Here is a 20,244-nt window from a genome sequence, read left to right on the forward strand (position 1 = left end):
GGGAGATTAAATTGCTGACTCAAAAAGCAATGTGATAATCAGTTTGGAGCCTTAGGAACCTGTTAAGAAGGTGGGGACTTTTTACTCACTCTCTTGCTAGATAATTAAAAAGCTGGTCCCTTCGGCAGGGCTAATGGAGAGAGACAATGAGCTGAATTCTATCTGGCTTTTTTTTTAATCAGTTGTAATGACATGTCTTGTGAAGTTGCATATGAATTGGAAAATAAAAATCCTTGCTACCTTACATCTTTTAATGGAGAAGATTTTGTCTGTGTATTGCCTTATGTGTTTGCATTGTCACATTCAGAAGAAAGTGTTCTACAGTTGCTGTATTTCTACAGAAATACACCCTGGATATTTGACTGCTTAAAAGGGGCTGGAATCAGTCAGGAATTAAGCTGCATGTCGCAAAATGATGAGACCTTTCTGCCAGTTCAGAGATTGGCAAGATGAGCTGCTTCTTGTCTGATTTCGGGTATCAAAGGTGCTGCTGTTGACTGAGGTCAGAGTGCAGACTGAGGATTAGCAGGATTGTCGTGTGCTGTCAGCATGAGCAGGATCTGGGACATTTCTGAAGTGCAAGCAAGAGGGGTAAATGTTGGCATTTTATTGGCAGTCATGGTAAACTGTGAAGCCCCCAAACAAACAAAAAGCAGAGGGGATGAGTAGGTGGTGTTACTGCAATATTAGGCATGCCAGAGGCATTCACCCTCCATAGGGGCTAGTTCTTTGAAGTCAATGGGAATTTTTTCAAAGGAACACTGGACCAGGCTCCTGGATATGTAGAAAATAGTAATAATGAAAGAAAAAAAAGATTAACAGCTTTCCTTGGTAAAAGATTGAAGTCAACAACGGAAAAAAAAAGAGGTATATAGTAAATGGGTGAAGGCAAGTAAGAAATCACTTCAGATAAACACATCTTCAGTGTCATTCATCATCTTGCTGCAGTGAATACTAATGAGGAAACAGGGGTTCATAACACTGCACAAAGCACTGACAAGCAGCCAGGTATAGAGATCCTGTGCCAAATGAACTGTGATTTTTACATGCAGACTAATTAGTTTCAAAGATTATGGCAAAATAACAGTATAGGAATCCAAAACTGTAGATCAGCATTGTCAAGCTAAAATGTTCTTTCCTTTTGAATACAATCCTGCACATCTGGTGTAAGAAGCATTGCAAAATGTTGTTACCAACATCAGGTGCTGATTATGCGAGGTGCTGCACAAATGCACAGTGAGCAGTTTTTGCACTGGGAAAGTTCCCAATCAAACTGAAAATAAAGGATATCTTGCAGCAACCTGGTGGAGGGTCAGTGGCAGAGGCAGTGAGAGGAGCCAGCAGCGTTCCTCAGGTGAGCGGGGTGGCCCAAGCTCTCCACTGGTGAAGCATTAGCCAGTCAGCACTGCTGAGAGAGACAATGTGCTTGGGATTGAGACTGATCAGGTGCCTCCACACTTCTGAAGTAAAGCTTAGTCATCACGGCCTCCACCCAGGGCACCTGAGGTGTATTTATGACACCTCTTCCAGGACTGACAGACATAGAGTAACTATTTTCTCTGCAGATGCCCATGAAAAACTTCCTTTCAGAAAAAGAAATTATCTAGAATAAGTGGCAGAGTCTTTCTTCCTTGCTTAGTTGATGGATTGCTTTATGGTAAGTTAATCTAATATTCTACAATGTGATGTATCTCTCATCTGAGTGTTAATTTACTGCTTTAATTTTTTATAAGGTGGAAATGTGATTTATTGGATTTTGGCTTCAAGTAAACTGTCCTTTTTTCAGGGGAAAAAATGTGGCCAGTGGATACCTGTGTTGATCTGAACAGTAAAGTACTGGGAAAAATTTATTGGAAAGGACTCTATACTGGGGAATGTACATTGCTTTCATATATATATATGTAGTCTCTCTTCTGTGCCTTTGAATGCTAGTGAAAGGGTATTTTATCTGGTTCACAGGTCTAGTAGATGCAGTTATTTTGGGAAAAATCAAAAGATTTTTAGAAAAGGAACTATCATCATTTTACTTGCTCAGCATGAAACTTTTGTAACTGTGATGAAAATAAACCTAACAGAACAGAAGGGAAAGTGGAGGAGTTGGAGCAGGGGGTAGGCATATTGGAGAGGAGAAGTGAGAGCCTGTGGTCATGCTTCAGTAAACTGCTTAGGGGAAAGAATTGGAAATAAGCTGATCTACAGCATGACATTAAGGTGCACAGCGAGTCCCATTCTTTTCGTGGGGGCACATCATCACACCGAGCAGTGCTGTGAGAGATGTGGCTGCAGTTCTCCCAGCGTGCTGCAGGGCTGCTCAAGCTGTGTGCAGGACATCAAAGATTTATCACTCTGCAATTCAGATTACTCTGAAGTACTTTGATGGGGAATCCACTTGAGCAAATACCATTATTGTGTTTAGATGTACACTTCCGATTGATTATGAAAATATTTATTCTTATATGTAAAAACAAGTAATCACAGAGTTCTGGCCAAGATTTCCTGAAAAGTAATACACACTTCTGTTGTGCATTGGATTTACTGTACATGTTGGATGTGATATGAGCATGCTGTTTGTCTTGGATTTCTTGATATTTTACAATTCTCTCATAACTGCAGGCCTGAGGAGGCTACAGATATCACCAAATACAGAACAAATTGCCATTATGTACCTGGAGCACTCTGGTCTCTGTGTCCATGCTAGAGACAGAATTTATGCATATTTAGTGGCCACGTTTGGAGTGCTGGCAGTTTGGTCAGAGTTTTGTTGGGATGTACCTAATGGTCATATTTTCAAATTGAGTATGTTTCCTGATGGTGCAAAAAGACTTGTTAGATGAGTGTGTGAATTGCTGCTGTCACTGGTACTTCTTCTTTAACTACATTTTTATTATTGTACTGTCCATATTATGAGAACTTGGCCACCAAAAGCTCCTCTACTCATTGAAATGTCATAACTTTATGAAACTGAGGCAGTGGTTCATTGGAACACTTGTTTTGTTTTCAGACTGGCTTAGCTTGGTATTCCTAATTAATTAAAAGCAACAACACTATGCTTATAATAGAGATTGTTGGTAGTACTTCAGGGACATGAAGGTTGTCCTTTTTTATACATCCATGAAGTACCTAGATCCTTCCAGCCTATTTGTTTATTTAATAGTTTTTTCAATCTTTATTCTTCATTTTTTTATGTACTACTTTTTAAATGGAATTTTTATGTATCACTTTTTGCTTTCTATTTTGTGTGATGCTGGTGCAATAAAAATAGACATACACCCACAGATTTTTATGCTTTTTAGTACAGAATAAGGATAGCAAATGAAAATGGAAAGCATCAGATGCCTATCAGTTAGCATGACAACTGAGGAAAAAACTATCACCGTATCCTGCCTTTCCCTTGACTCACATTTCAAAGACACTTTTCAAGAGATTTCTGTGATGGACAGAGACCTGAAGGAATTGAAATCTGTAGTTTTAGCAGCCAGAAAGAAACCCTTTTTAAGAAAAGGCAGATGAAAAATACCAGTCATTTCAGTCCTCATTTCTAAGAGGTGCATCTGGAAGGCAAAGAAATGACTAACAGGAATAGATGTGGTAGTGTGTGATCCTGGTAGAATCTAACTTTAGTCAGGAAGGTTCCCTGTGAAGATTCTAGTCGGTGGTAATACTGCAGTGCTCTGGTTTCTTACTTTGTGTGAAGGATTTTCATGAGGCCCACGTGCAAATGTTTTTCAGAGCTGTTAAAACACTGTTCCTAGCCTTGCTGGGTATTGTAATAGTGTCATGGAAGAAATTAAGACTCACTCTGAGGCACCATTCATCTCAGGACAATGACCAAATCACTGTGTACTAAAGAGTAACTGTTCTGTGCATACTGGATTTGGATCTACTATCCTTCACTTCTGGAACTTTTTAAGGAGTGGCATTGGGTAAATGGTGTCTGTGGTTTCAGTCCAAAAGATCATTAGCATTTTAGAGTTTCATTTCTAATTTGTCGGTCTTGTAATTCTCTTGCAGTAGACCAAACACACCTTTTGTGTGTGTTTATTTGGAAGTCTGCTGGGTTTGTACAGATGCTGCCAGTGGAGGTCAGGCTGCTCGAAAGGCTGTTGCACAGATGTGCATGTAATGGAGCTGCAACTGGACTGCTATGTGGTAAGATTTCTTTCTTTCCAGCTTTTCAATAAAGGGGTTAAAACAGATTAATATTTGCCTCTCTCACTGGAATATTGAAGCCTAAGTAATTAGGCAGTGAATAAAGTGCCTTGTAGTGAATTAGAAATCTGTGAATTGAATTAAGGTGGCAAAGCCTATGCAATCTTAATGTGTGTGCTCCTGAGCTCTGCTCAGTGGGGCAGGAACTGGGGATTTTTGTGACCAAGGGACAAATACGATTACCAACTAGTGCAACCTTGTTTTACCTAGAAATCTTTTATTATCATGAATACAGGCCGTATTTCTATTCCTTGTTTCTCTGGCTGTAATGTTGAAATCCTAGGTTGTCAGAGGTTCACTGTGAGAGTTTATTCATATAAAAAAGAGAGGGAAAAACAAAAAAGGGAGGAGAAGGGGTATTAACTTTTCTGTAAGTTCTCTAGCTTTATTGGAGCTGGGAAATGTCATGTCCTTTCATGTAACTTACTTTCAAATCCTTTCTCCCTCAGGACCTTGGTAAGAAACTTTCTGAGAGAAAATTAATGAACTTTTTAATTCCTTTTTGGAGACCAAGCAATGGTTAGATGGGTATCAGTGATGATCTTGAAGAGCAACTGAGCAAATCCCTTATTTAGGAGAACTGTTCTGCCACTGTGCATTTGGAAAATATTTTGGATATTGTGTGTACTAGGCAGATTTTAAATTAGCTATAGATTTTTCATTCTTCATGTCTGGTTCAGTAAAAAGATAATTTGCCTTATAGCATGTGTCACAGTAGCAGCTGACTACATAATACCAGCTTGGTTACAGAAAGGTTTTTTGAGGTTTTGACAATTTCATTTTGTTCTACATTGGGAGGATTTAATGTTCATTTTTGTTTCCACAACCAGAGCTGTACCAGGGTGTCATCTCTGGAATTGAAACCTTGAGATTTCAATTGGAAGATTCTGCATACATACCAGGCTGGTAAAGCTGTTTTGGAAATGGGGAAATGCACACACCTCTGTTCTGCCTGCTGTGTGCTGAGAAGAGATTTTAACAGAGAACTCATCCAGGTACATCAAAGATTTTAATATTAAAGCCAGTGCAATGAGAATGTCTCACTTTTGTAAGTAGACTTAGTCCCAACCAGCCTTTCTTAATGAAATGGTTATTGATAAGTCTCTGAAATTCTTAGGCTTTCACAGAACTGTTTTTAGTTAAACCCATTCTGATAATCACTAATTATTTCCATTCATGTGTGACAATATGTCGAGCACAAAAGGAACACTAGATCCTGCTTTCTGCAATTAGTACATTTATTGCTTAGGGGAAAAGCTTAGAAGCAGACATTAGATTCAGTTATTTGTACTTTGTCTCTGTCAGACTCAGAGAACTCATGTATTTGACTGTGGAATTCAAACAACACTGTAATAAGTAACATTAGTGATATTTTCAAAAACTTCTATACAACTTTTTAATTATCTATTGTTATAAAAATCCTGCTGTACTTTTTAATTTTATTATGGAGATCAGAGAAACTTCTTCACTGCTGAGATAAATTTTTTGTGTCAAATCTTTCTGAGGCCCTCTGAGTATTTGAGTGTTTGCTTCTTGCTTTTTTTCAGCTGGGTTTTTCTTAAGCCAGTTCTCCTCCAGTTGCACATGCTGAGGCTCAGGAGACAAATTAAAGCCCACTGAATGGATTCTGACTTGAGACTGTTTCCAGCTCTCTGTCTGAGACAGTGAATATTGTATTATCAAGACAATGAAGCAGGTAGGTACTACAGCTCAGGTGCGTGAAGAGTGACTGGAGTCCTTGCTTAGGAGTATTGGAGGATCATCTCAGCTGACCTTTGGAGGAGTTCAGAAAGTAGAGAACCCAACTGGGCTTGTTCCTAGTGATATCTTCCTGAAATTAAGTTGTCTTCCATGTCATTTGTAGGGAGAATTTCCTATTGTAAATTATCTATCTGAAGAGCAACAAAGCAATCTAGCAGCTTCTTTGTTCAGAGAAAAGGGCTGGTGCCTTTTGCTTATGTTATTATAAAATGTCTTGGAAATAAAAAAATTGCATTGGTATTCATATATATTGTTTTTTAAAGAAAACCTGAACTGATTTAATCTACCTGAGCTTCTGACTTTGTAGGGCATAGAAAAGCCTGTAAAATGCATTGTAAATCCACAAAAATGATTTGTTGCTGGTACAAGTGAAATTTAAAGGATAAAAGGTGAAGGGTATGTGGAAGTATTGATGATGCTCAGAATCAGCACTTTGCAGGCAATGGAGGAGATCTGAACTGCTGATGATCCATACAGGCAGCAGTGAGAGAGCAGAAGAATATAAAACAGTAGTAGTGTCTACCCCCTGGACTCACTGCCCTATGGGAAAATGAAGTGGTACTTTAGCTTCAAGAACTCATCTTAGAATTCTTTTTCTTGTTTGGCCAGTAATATATTTTTTATTTTAAATCTCAGAATATCCTCCTGAGGGCATGTAGGTGGCTTAAGGCCACTGACCTAAAGGAAAGAAAGACTGGAGCTGTAGCCACAACCTGCTTGAATCCATTGTTACTCAGGAATGGCTAGAATATTTGCCCAGCATATGCAGTGTGCCTCTTTGCAGGAACTAGCTTGTATGGTACAATGTCAGCTTCACCAAAACAAGAGTTTTCTGTAAGACAAAATTCCTCAATCATCTCTGAGTACTTTGCTCATTTTGTGGCCATATTGTAAATCTTTAATATAGTGAAGTGTATCACGTCTGCATATTTGGATCATGGGGAACATAGAGCGGCTCATCTTCCTCTGGGGAAAGGGGAAAGCTGGGATACCACAAGGATTCTACAGTCCTCTTCCAGTGAGAGGAGCAGGGGTGAATTTTCTTGAGCTGGTCATCTTTCTTGGGCAGTAGCTGCTGACAGTGGGCAGAGGCTTAGTGCAGGAAGCAATAGTAGATGTTTAAAATGGAGAAACATAGAAGAAAGGAGAACATAAAAGCACGAAGAACTGCAGTGCATGGCACTGTTGGAAAATAATGAGTTGACTCTCATGACTGAGGGTGTGACAAGGAAAGAGAGGATGAAATAGAACTGCTCTTACTTTGTCAGGCTGCCATAAGGGATTGATGGGACACATCCCTATTGTCAGACTTGGATCTGTCATGATTTTCCAAATATCTTTGAAGAAGGTATTTTTTGTCAGGTGAATAGGGCACAGACATGAGTGTCAAAGCTGCAAAGGCTTGTATTGGGAAAATGAGCCAGTGGGCTTAATCCAGCTTTTGTGATTTGAGACTGTGAAGGTGATTAGAGTTTAAAAAAAAAAAAAGAAAAAAAAGGTTTCAGCAGTGTCCTCAGCTGTTCTTTGTCCCACAGTATGTGACAGCAGTGGAGAAGGTCTTGAAAAGACTAAGTAAAAGGGAAGGATTTTCAAAATCCTTTAGGTACTGCTTTTTAAACTTTTGAATATCACCTCAGCATTAAGACTTGGAAAGTGCTGAATATGACCTGCAGCAGAAAGGCATTTTTTTTGCAGCAGTTTTTGCCCCCTTAGGAGGTGGGCAGCAAGTGAAGCTGAAAATTAAAGAATAAAAGTGTTTATGGTTTTTTCTATCTGATCCTTGAAAACAAAGAAAATCTGGTTCTTATAGTGAGTGAAATATTAAAATTAAAAAAGAAACAAATGAGGACAAAACAAACCCACCAAAACCCCCACCAGAAACAAAGCTACCTCTGTTTAGCTGTATTGTTGACCAGGTCTTGCAAACAGGAGTCTGCTAGTAAAAAAAAAGTTCTTTGTAGTCAGCATTCAGATTATGCGCTGCCTTCTGTGAATTTGTAGGATTGTATTGCCAACAAAGATGACAAGAAAAGAGGTGGCTTAAATGGGCAAAAATGCTGTGCCCTGAAAGTAAGTCACATCCATGATGTCACTAAAGCAAGATATTTTGTATATAAAGCTGGTGAGTCACTTAAATGATTAAAAATTTTCCTATTGATGGCCTTCAATTACAGAAGCAATCAATTTATCTGCTATAATGCAGTGTCTAATATGATGTGAAGTTGATATGATATGACTGCTGCATTATTTATAATGCAGCTAAATTGTACCAGGATGTATATTAAAGAAAATTAGCTCTCACATGATACGGTTTGATGCGCTTATAGTTAGATGGGAAAAAAGTGAACTTCCAGTGTATTTTCAGAAGTTAATATGTATCTGAGAGAAGAAACGTAATGTAGAACATGATATCTCTTGGGGAACTTATTGTAATGAATTTCACTGAAAACATATCAAATGCTGGAATAATTTCATGTAGCAATTAGGTCATGGAATTCAAAGGTGTCTTGGGCTTTGCAGATACACAGAGCAAATAATTCCTATAAAGCAGAACACTGAATTCCTGCTTGAAGAAATGTATCCTGTTATGCAGACAGCTGGATCTTGGAAAGGTGTGTGCTGAGGGGATGGGGGAAGAAGAGCAGACTATACCAGTATTCTGTAGGAAGCTGTTTGTACTTGGAGTTTCATCCTAGGTTAGCAGCTCATTATAAAGATTGTGAAGGAAATCAATAAGATGAAAAGGTGTGTAGACCCTAAAGAAAAGCCTGTCATCAGAGCTGAAAGGCAACCAGTTCCGCTTTGAAGACTCATAGATGGTCTCCCTCAGCTGTGGCGACTTCTGCTGAGAAACAGAGGGACTGGTGTGTTTTGCACGTAAACCTCATGAAGCTGAGCTGCAGTGTAAGCACACACTGGGTTTAGCACAGCGCAGTATAACACCAGGAGCTTACATGAGCAAGGAAGTGTGAATAGGAGAGTAGGAGGCAGTGCATTCTGCATATCTTTTGAAACTAAGAAATTCCTTGGAAACTGTTACCAGTGGGCCTTTTAATCTATGTTAAGGCTAAATCCCTACAGACGTTTAGTGAGCTGTAATTGCTTCCTATGCAGAGCCTGTTGTCTGCCAAGAGAGCACACCCCATTTGTAGCTGAGAGTCCAACCTGAAGAGCTTGATTGCTGCTTTGTAAATGAGATATACACTAATTGAATTGGACAGCACAATCCCAGTGAGTGGATGGTGAAGTACCAAAAACTGTGTTTTAGTTAACTACAGAGTATGTGAGTGGTTTTCCTTCTTTTTGTACCCCTTCCTTGCAAAGTAATGTCTCTACAGTGCCTGGCTTGCGGGACACTTGCTTGCAAACCTATGTACCATGTTTACTCAGATCAACTCTGTCAAGCAATCTTGTTTCATTTTTTTTCTCTTTGATTTATTTTCTAGCATTCACTTTGAAACATTCACCATTAAAATAATTCATTCTCCATGTGAAAAATTATCATGGGGCTTGCTAGATCTTTGATGTATCTTGCTATTGTGAGTGTATTAATAGCAACAGACATCAAATATGTATTGTTCAAATTTGGGTTGCATTTATGCCTGTTATTATTAAAAGTATTAAAACAAGTCTAAACTTATAGTTAACAAACTTGTATTAACCTCAGACCTTTGTAATGCAGGTCAGAATTTCAAATATCTACTATCAACTTCAAGACAAATTGGAGAGGTGCCCTTTCCACCCAGCTCCCCAAATCTCTGATAAATTGTGCTGAACCATGAAGGCATCACAGGCTCCAGTGTAATTGTGAGTATGACAGCTGTAGCACAGAATCTGAAGGGATAGACCTAAAGTAATCTTGCTGGGTAGGATTGCCACACTGCCAGGCAAAATTAATCACTGATGTGACTTCTCCTGAAGGGCAAGTAGTGTTGCAGAGTACAGAATTAACCATGGAAGAGTGGAGTAATGACAGATGGCTTCGTTCTCCGCAGTCATGGGCTTAAAACACTCTTCTTTGGGTTAGTTCCCATCCCTTTGCTTTCCCTACACTGTCAGTGCTATGTATATTTAGGATTATCTAACTTCTGTGTGGGACTGTGGGGTAAAATATTTGAAATAAAATAAAAGCAACCAAAACACAGACAGCTGATAAGGCTCCTGCCGCTGCAAATAATCATTGCACCATTAAAATCCAAAATTAGCATCACTTCACTTATAGCTGTATGATTGACAGCTCTTCTGCTGTGTTTCATTTCATTAAGACGTTTTAATCAATCTATTTAAATCCTATTTTGCAATAAATATCTTAAGTTTTTCCTTACTCTCTTTTTTAAAAAATTGTATCAGTGCCTTGTAGAAGTTGCAGTCTTGAACCAATACAAAGATGGTGATGAGCTTGCAAAGCCTGCCCATGCTCCAAAACATGTCATAGTCTGATTTACTAATACTGGTCTTGTCTTGAAAAGGAAGGCCTGGAAGAGCATACCCTCATTCTTTATGTGGATCATTCTGATCCAGCAGCAGATTGTGCTGCTGAGAAATTCTTTTTAGCCCTTAGAGGGAGCCACAGACTTGCCTATGGAAGTGGAGTGAAAACAGGCAGGTTTTGTTACACCCTTCTGTGACAGAGGAGGTGGGGAAGGGATGGTTCTCAATTAGTTATGGGGTTTTTTTCTATCTTTTAATTGATAGAAACTTCAAATCAAAGACAAGCCTAGTTTGTTGTGGAGAGTGCTGTAAAACATTTGCTTTTCTAGTGACAGATTTGTAGAGTTTGCAAGGTCTCAAACAAATGTTAATTTTACCTTTCCCCTTTTTCGTGGTAAGCTCCTTCCTGCACCCTTCTGTTCCAGGTTCTATGGTTCTCCTTTTGATGCTGACACAGCAGGACCTGAAAAATTAAAATACTGCACGCTGCTTCCTCTTAAAAATGAAAAATATAAAGGCAAAACCCACAAAAAATTGATTAAGGGCATGGAGTTCATAGCCTGGAAAACATGAATGCCACATTTTTTGTTTACTGGGGTTTTTTATTAATAATATCCCTTTGAGGAGAGAGGTGCATTACACCCCACTCTCTCTGCAATGTGTAGGTTATAGCACATTATTTTTATGTAAATGACATGGCTAAAGTAGGTTATATGGCTGTGTCATAAAATCCAAATGAAATGCTGACTCAGCATCAATCAGCATTGGCAGTGAGCTACTCAATTCAGGGAATGGAGGATGCACATGCACAGAGGAAAATGTGTGATAATTGTGATAATTCAGATTATGTTTTTGGAATATTTTTTGAGAAGGTGACCTATAAAGGTGAATCAGTGTCTACTAGGTTAACAATCCAGTTTTGAATTGGTGTAGGTTACCACTGGGAACAACACATGTATAGACAACAGGTTCTCTGGGATAGCAAAGAGAGAAGTAGCCTTATCTCTTTAACAGGACCATGTCTTCAAAGCAGAGGAAAATTGCTTTCTCCCTATTCCTCTGATAGGATAGGTTTAGAGTTATAAAATCCGTTCTTGGTCATGGAAGGAAATCTGTAACTTCTCATTTTTTGACTGTAGCTATAGTCAGTGTTTTCTTCAAATTTTTGATTGTCAGACATCTCTCATATCAGAATCTGTTAATTTTTACCAAAGGTCATTCTAGAGATGGTCTTTCATAGGGGAATCGAGTGCCTGGGTTACTGTTAGTGTGGAGGGTGAGTAGGAAGCAAAGCTGTGCAGATGCTTGTGACACCCCTGCATGTTATAAGAGTGGGCTGGGAAAACAATCTGGTGTTCAAAAACACTAAGAGAGGGATGCAAGGAGGGCAGTAAAATCTAAAACAATGTCTGCATGGGAAGGAAGACAAGCAGTGAAAAAATACAATGGTTTTACACAAATATTTCTTTCCAGACAAAGGCTCACAGCTAGTCAGGAAAGTTCTTACATTTGGACTTCCAGCTGAGCAAAATGGTTTCTCAAGAAACTTCATTACAGTGGGCAGGAAAGCAAGTGGAGAGGCTTGAAAATAAACTGGGCTGGCAAAAGAATGAGGGGCAGAATTTTCCTGCAGTCCATCTTCATCACAGTTATGACAAGGGGGCAGATGACTTTTGTATAGTCAGGTTTTTTATCCCATATTATGGGTAAGTCTGACTGTATCAGAGAGGTCCTTTAATTGTTTTCTAATAGTGCTTCAAGAGTATTTCTTCAGAGAGCAGAAATGTAATTCTGAAAAGATTCAGATGCAGAAGAAATTTGAGGTACTGGGAGAGTGGTTAATGACTAAATTGTCTGAATTATTTATTGCTTCTTAGTGCTTATGGTCTGGTGAGGGTATGTGGAAGCTGGACCTGCTGTCTAATTCTTTCATGTCCTGCGAGCTTCTCAGCCAGCTTCTGATGAGGGAGCTTTAGCTCCTGAGGAAGCCAACAGGTTAGGCCTAGTTTGGGCCAAATGCGTCACTGGCCCAAAATATTCAAAGAATGTATTTCTCAGAGTGCCATCCAGTATTACTCTTGTCTGATAATTGGAACAGTGGATGCTTTCTCAAGCATGCCTAGTAGTTACTCACATGGCCGAGGTTCTCTATACCTTTGGGATCTGCAGGAAGGTAACCAGCTCTCTCCTTCCATGAATTTCCTTTCCAGGTTGTTATCAGAACAAATAAAATATTAGTTAGTAAGGGAAAAGAAGGGACTGATGAAAAAACTTGATTCTTTGCATTGATTCTTCTGGATTTTCTACCTTTTAAAGCAATGTAAATCTTTAAAAAAATTAGCTATCAGTGATAGCAAAGACAGAGACAGAGAGAGATGATGAAAAACTGCCACCCATGTGAGAGTCCAAAGACCAAGTGTGATGTAGCAGAATCTTTGTGTCTTGGACAAGAAGTTAACAGCAAAATTTATGATATATCTTTCTACTTCTATTGGATCTTGGTTTATGTCAGATAGATAGGGTGTTTCTTTGTCTTCCTCACTTTTCCTTTGTATGTCCAGTTTATTTTGGGGTTACTGCAACTCAGAGAAATGCTATGACAGAGGAATTAGATCAGATTCACAGCTGTGATTAGATGATAAATCTCTCACATGCAACCTCTAAGAAAAGAAATAATTCCTACACAGATTAATTCCACGTGGTAATTTGGTTATCATTTTCAAATATTTTTTGTGAATAATCCTCAAGCAGTGGGTTGTTCATGAAGTGTCATTTCATCTCCTTGCTCTTGCTGTTTTTGTTGTGTGGTTACTTTCTGAACTTTACCAGTATCTGCCTGAAAATTTGTTTGTGTGTTGTCTTGTATCTTGTATCTCCAGCCTGAGCTTCTCTTGTAGCTGAATGCAGTTTGGAAATGGTTCTACTTATCATACTTAAATACATGAAATCCATGATGAAGAGTTTGGGTTTTGTACTGTGATAGCTTCTGATCAGGATTTGATTTCTGGTCTCTGAAGTCAAGTGAAATAAAATAAGAATGATGACAAATGAGTAAAACAGCACAACTACTTGCCCTGAAGCCTTTGCAGGGGTGATTGTTTTTCAATTAGTGCCAAAATGTGAAGCCACAGCTCTAATATAATTGAATAAAAGCAGAGAAACAAAGCCAACCCCCTCAGGGTCTCCCTTTTTCTGTACCTGAGCAAGTGAAATAAAGAAGCAGTAACAAAATCTTTCTTACCCTAGGTTTTTTTCTTGCCAAACTCTATTTCTTAAAACATATTAATAAAAATGTAATTTGTTTAAGGAGACAAAATCTGTATGTAAGAAAGATCCTGAATTGCAGAGTAGCATGTGGACTGAACTCTTTAAAGCCCAAATATGATGGGTTCTGAAATTCTGTTTTAGCTGAAGGAATCATTGAAGTTTAATCTTTGGCTTCATGCTTCTGGGTAATCCAGTGTCTTCTCTGGACTTTTGGTTTATATTAGTTTTGTTTTCTGCCTAAACTAGGATGATAGTATTTTTTCATTCCGAAAAAGAATGAACAATGAATAGATGGATTAGCAGTTAAGTTTTTGAATGAGGTCATGGAAGCATGTAAGACTTTGACAGCTCCTTAACTACGAAGCAGGTTTCTTGTGAGGGAATACAGACCTGCTTTTGCTCTTCCTTCTTGTGTAAATATCAAGCACGGGGATATGGCTCAGCCTGGAAATGGTCTGTGTTTTGTCATGACCCTGAGTGGCCACATCTTAGTTCATCTCAGAAAGTGGTCCCCTTCCTGGCAAGTGTTACCCCTCCCCAGAGCAGCTGGGAGCTGAGCCTGTGCCCAGTGAAAACTGGCTCCTGAATTCAGAGGGTTTGCTTTTGTTTTTCACATAGTTGTGGTTGTTGGCCTTGGTGCTGAAATAGTATTGTTTTACTGATTTTGGTAAAACTGTCACATAGTGAAAAGCCATAATCTTCTGGAAGAGCACCATTGTAACTTCCTCCAGTCACCAAGTGGAAAATGAATTAACATCAGGGCTTGCAGAGTCTACATGAATTGCTGAGAACTTACTCTTGTTTAGTTAATGTTAATTTATTTATAAAGTGATAACAAGATTCGTGTGGCTTCTGTTACATTTGCCTCTAGTTTTAGAGGCATTTCAGTTTGCTGCATGACAATATTTTTCAACACCAGGTAAATAGGACCTCTACTATGACTTTGTTGAGACTAGTTAACAGGCTAGTCTGGAAATAATATGCAGACTCATTTCTCTTCTTATTGGGAGAGATCAGTTCCCAAAGTGACATAGATATTGTTGGGGTAGGTGATACCTCTAACCATGACATCACTATAAACCCCTGAGCAACACTTACACCCTTGGCAGTGTATTTCTGCTGAAGGGAACTGCCTGACCTGAAAGTCTGAGACTTTCTCTACATTGAATTTCCTTCAGCTCAAGGGAGAAAAGCTGATGGATTCAGTCAAGAGTCTCTTATTTTTACTGGCTTGAAGTCAGGAGCACTGAAGTGACTTTTCTCTTTTTTTTTTCCTTTTGGACTTATTTTATGTTTTTTCCTTATCCGTCGCTTTTTCTTCTTCTTATATTCACTTGACACCTGTCCCTGCCTTTGGAGGATGAGATAAGCAAAGAACTCTATCCCCGTGAAAACAAGGAGCAGAATATGTCTGCACAAAGAGGGCCAGAGCAAGAATCAAACCTCTCCTGGGCAGGCAGGTGTGGGAGAGCTGCTTCACTGCAGGTTGCTTTCTGGAGTGTCATCAGTGGGGCTTTGTCACTGTAGTGAGTATAATTGGAAAAGACTTCTCTCTTTTTTTTTTTTTTTGAGCCACCATGCTACAGCAAATTCTGCGAGACATGTATATTGACCCTGAGCTCCTGGCAGAGCTGAATGAAGAGCAAAAGCAGATCTTGTTCTACAAAATGAGAGAAGAGCAATTGAGGCGCTGGAGGGAGAGGGAAGAAAAAGCACGAGTGGAGGAGGCTGTGCTGAGAAAGACAGCGAGGCGCAACCAGAGTAAGATTTGTGACCTCCTTCTATACTTAAGAACTGGACTGGTGGGTGTGCAACAGGCTGTGGGGCAGCAGGTATCTGGGAGAGGTTACAGGGCTGAGTGGCAGCTGTCTGCATAGGCAAAAAGATTGCCTGTGACAGCAAAAGCATTGTGTCCCTGCTCCCTGTATCTCAAGGCTGCCTCTTTCTTCAGGGAGTAGTTTCATGCTGGAGAAAGGGGAATTGTTTTGAAGTGCATTTTTGAGTTAGGAGTCACTGCTGCTATTCTGTCAGTGGTAACAGATGTACCATGACCAAGTTTCCCCTCCTCTCCTAAGGCTTTTTTCTTCACCTGCCATCCCAACCCCTCACTGTCAGTCAGGCAAAAGTCTGTGCTGTTGAGGTTTCCTGACTTGGCATTAAATTTTTCCAAGTAGCTGGAGTAGGAGATAAATTTGTGAATTTGAGCTTCTCAGAAAGAACTGTTTGGGAATAAGATGTAGTGTCAAAACAGCCATGCCGTATGAGACTATAATTCCAACTGTACTAATAAATGGTCTTCAAGAGATTATGTCTTGGGAATAAGATAATAGTGTGGCAAGGCTGTAAAAAAGTCAACAACCAAAACCAAAGAAGAAGAAGCCAGAAATGTATTTTCATGCAATATGTAGATAAAATGTGGAGCTCCTTCCACAGGCTGTTATGAATGCTGAATGTGTGTATTGACTTAAAAAGCAAATAAGCAAAATAATGGAAGAAACATCAGAAAAGAACTTTTCCAAATGTCATTTTCAACTGACTGGTCTTGGGTCCAAGTGATTTGAAATAAACAGCAATTCTTAGCAGATTGCTCTTTCCTCTAAGTGGCTCTCTCCCCATTCACAGGATGAAGTTGTGGGGCTGGTGTAAGATAAAAAACATTTTCAGCTTGGAAATGTAACTGCAGTGATTCCTCACTCAACAAGGAAATGTCAAAAAGATGTCAAACACTCCTTTCCCTGTGAAATGCCAAAGATCTTATCCTATCTTTAAATCTATTAAAGCTTGAATATTCAAAAATTTCAATAACTTTTGGTAGCTGATTTTGAGAAAGTGCTTTAATCGTTATGGGATTGCAGTCAGTGTTTAAGTGTTGCTTCTTTTAATGCATCTGTGGTAGGAAGAACCCCAATACTGAGAGATTATTGGATTCAGTTGTCAGACTTGAAATATTCAGAGCTTCTGAACTTTACGGATTGCCCATTAGACAGTTATCAATGCAAAGACTATTATTAGCAAAGTGTTACAGAGCAAAACTATTTTCCAAGATTCCCTTGAGGCACAGGCCTTGGTGAAATGACTAATGTAAGCTACAATGGTAGCCTTAAAATAAGGGGGGGTTCTTCAGAACAACTTAATCAGCGATAATAGGAGTTTAAAATATCCCCTCACAGATGGCAAGGTGGATGTTGGAAAACCTCCTTTTGTTTAATTTCTACTTTCTTCATGCTGGTGCTCTGGCTGTGAGTGGTAGTCTCCTAAGACGGATGGCATCAAAATAGCTTCTCTCACACAGCACAAAACCTTTTTCATTTTGCTTGATTTGTAGCTGAGAAAAATTTAAAAATGCAACTGTGCTCCACATACCAAAATAACTTCATATCATTGAGATAATCTGTATTATGCTCATTCTTTGAGGAAGATAGATACAGAAAAGTCTGACTGAAAAAATATTTATGTGATGGTTTGTCACAGTGTTGACACCTAAATTTCCATTTATAAATTATACATTGGACCTGTTCAGCTTCCTACTACAGGAGACCATTTTCTGGTTAATTAATTTTCTGATTTATAAAGAGTAAGAGAAAGAAGAGCAGCAGAATAACCTATAGATTATATTTTCTCTGACAAAGGTAAACACAAAATACACACTAAGTTAAATTTCACAATAGCCACTTTCCATTTTACTGTCTTAAATTGCCAATTTAAGGTATTGCTTAGGTTTGACTTTTGCCCACTGTTAGAAACTTTCTGCTTCCTTCAAAGCTGTACTGAAGAACTGTTGGAATCAGATTTGCAATTCAGCCACTTGGTTCTGCTGAAAATATTTTTTTGCTTCCACAAACTGATGTGGATCAGAGTTAGAAAATATGACTTCTTTCAGGTGTGCTGGTGATTAATTATGCATATACTTGTAACAGATTTCTGCTGTACAGTGCCATAGTATGAGGGTAAATGGTCTCACAGTTGAGCTAGCTTCATGTTTAAAAAGAAGTTGAAAAAAGCCAAGCACAAGTGATGGGCATAAGATAGGAATTGCCATAAATATTCATGCCTATGTAACTCAAAGGGTCACAATAGATGACAATCATCCTTTCTCATCTTAAAATATGTTGTTGTTGTCTTTTGTTTTCTCGAAGACACTTAAAATCAACAGTTTTTGGACCTTAAGGTGCTTAATTTTTGGTTATCATTGATATATAAACAAATTTCCAAACATTCTTCCCCTGCTGCACAGTGTAGAACATAGAGTGGTTTTATTCCTGTTTTAAATTAGTGGCTACCAAAAAAAGTAAAGCTACCACAATAACTTGTTCTTTATTCCTTTGTAACAGAGATTTGAGCTGTTTCATCTGCAAGGTTTTAGTTTTGACTCTGCTGCATGACATAGATTTTGTATTCATGCTATTTTGTTGAAGCCAAGAGTTATTTTGGCTTTATAGAAATCTTTGTAACCTAACACAGAGTAGAATACAGACTTTAATATCTCTAATGTTGTGCTGAGTTTTTGAAAATTTATGGATGACAGGGAAATGTGTATGTTGGTTGTGAATACAACACAGCATTTGTATAAAATAATTTTATACTGATTTAATTGGAATTATCTTTATAGGACTGCCTTTCAAATCCTGTTTTTTCTCATAGTTTGAGTAGCTGCATATGAAAAGTTTGCCCCACTTCTCTGGAATGGGATATGGTGATATTGAACAAAAGGAGTTAATGGCAATGAACACTTCTCTAGTTAAAAATCCTTTCCACTTGACCTGGAGTGTTGGTCCTTCCAAAATCACAGCATTTAGTGAGGTTATTCAAGGTAAAAGAAATATTTTGTGGCTCTAATTATATAATGACTGCTGGCTGATACTGCAAAAGTGAGTTGAATTCTTGGAGGTCCATCTTCAGTTCACTTACACGTTGCTCCCAGACAGATGTTTCAGGAACATATCTTCATTGTAATAAAACAGTTGGCTTGTTCTTACTGTGCTAAAATCACTGAGAGAAATCTCAAAATTTCAAGATCCCTTTGGGATTTGGTGAGAGTTGACTAACAAGCAGCCCTGCAATTCATAGACATATTTATGTGATTAGGCAGGAGCCCTTTAACCACTATAGCTGGGTTGGGAGTAAGCAAAGGGCCCTGCAAAAAGAGATTCCCAAAAAGAGATCTCAAACCCGATTATAATTAGGAAGCTGAAGAACAGCCATGTGGAAGGGGAGATAATGCTGGTCTGCTGCTTCTTATTCTGTCATTTATTCATTGCGAGCTGCAGACTGGGGTGTTCAGTCAGGAGCTACTTGTAAACGCCCTTATTTACCCATTCTTAACAATCGTAGCTGGGAGACAATAAAGTAGGCTTATCACACTATGGCTAGAAAATAATTTATTTCTATAAATGGCATTTGTGTTAAAAGATCATTAGAGAATAGATGATGCTATTTGAAAGCAACTATTTGAAATATCCCAAGTGGATGGTTGAAGGACACATCAGTGTCAGATGTGAAGGCCAGTGAGTGGGTATGTGTTTCAGTGGATGTGCATGCACTGACAATTTTTCTGGTTTTGAACTCAAAAATGGATTCCTCATTTGTGCTAAGGCCTCTACACACTCTGGTAAAGCTTAGCTAAGGTTTTATCTCCTACAGAGTTGTGTTCCTATCAGTGTTCATTGTCTCTCTCTGTATCATTGTATATGGGTCTAACCAGAGACATCAGACTTGAATATTTCTGAAACGTCTGCAAAGCTCTGTCTTTTGTTTTCATTCAGATACAGGTGGAACAGTAACATCAGAACTCAAACAAGCATATTAGAATAATTTTTATTAGAGGACTGAGCCAACTAATTTGAACTCAGTGATAAGTTTTAGTGTAACATTCACAATGTGTATAGCAGCTTGAGATGAGCTGCAGCTCTGTTAGCACTGTATGCCTTGGGGCTCGTGCTGGGTGTGGCGGAGTACTGAGGTACAGTTGTATTGCAGCTTCTAAACTCTGTTCACTTCTCTGGACCCGAGGCCAGGAGACACATCCAACCACCATATGACCTAGATATGTACCAGATGGAACAAATCCTGAGGGACTTCTCTGCCTTCTTATGATTAGAAGTTAGTCTGTGCTTTTTAGTCTCATACCTTGCCTTGTAGCCAACTTCTCTGGTTTGCAGGGAAGTGACAGCAGAGTCTTGCTGGCTACCTGGGCCTTCTTTTGCATGCACACAATCCAAAACATCCATCATCAGCCACCTTCTCAGAGAGCTACTGGGTTCAGGGAGCCACTCTCACTGGCATGGAGAGCATTCCTGTGTTCCTCTGTAGTGTTGTGGTCCTTCACCTGTGTGGACACACTGGTGTTAGATGGGCTTTCTTGTACATACCAGTGCTCTGGTAATGATAAGGGATTGTGACTCTGCAAACTCATGAATACTTGATGTGGAAAGAGAGCAGGACTGCAGCCAAGGGGAGAATGGGATTTGCCCAAGCTAATTCAATATCTTCTTACTGATTGTGCCAGTTTTTCACATAAATGACTGAAACATTCAAGGGCAACAGCACCGGGTTTTGAGAACAGGATTTGGAAGACAT

At 39.0% G+C, this 20,244-nt stretch overlaps 1 protein-coding gene across 1 annotated transcript in view; it reads left to right on the top strand.

The window, feature by feature from the left end:
- Nucleotides 1–15,245: 15,245 nt before the first annotated feature.
- The window catches only part of SH2D4B (SH2 domain containing 4B), a 58,549-nt gene continuing 53,550 nt past the window's right edge, over nt 15,246–20,244 (top strand). The window contains exon 1 of the mRNA XM_071563816.1: nt 15,246–15,429. Coding sequence (XP_071419917.1) covers nt 15,246–15,429 — 184 coding nt within the window. The remainder of the gene's footprint in view (nt 15,430–20,244) is intronic.

Source organism: Pithys albifrons, chromosome 9 (assembly GCF_047495875.1).
Source record: "Pithys albifrons albifrons isolate INPA30051 chromosome 9, PitAlb_v1, whole genome shotgun sequence".
Taxonomy (NCBI): Eukaryota; Metazoa; Chordata; class Aves; order Passeriformes; family Thamnophilidae; genus Pithys; species Pithys albifrons.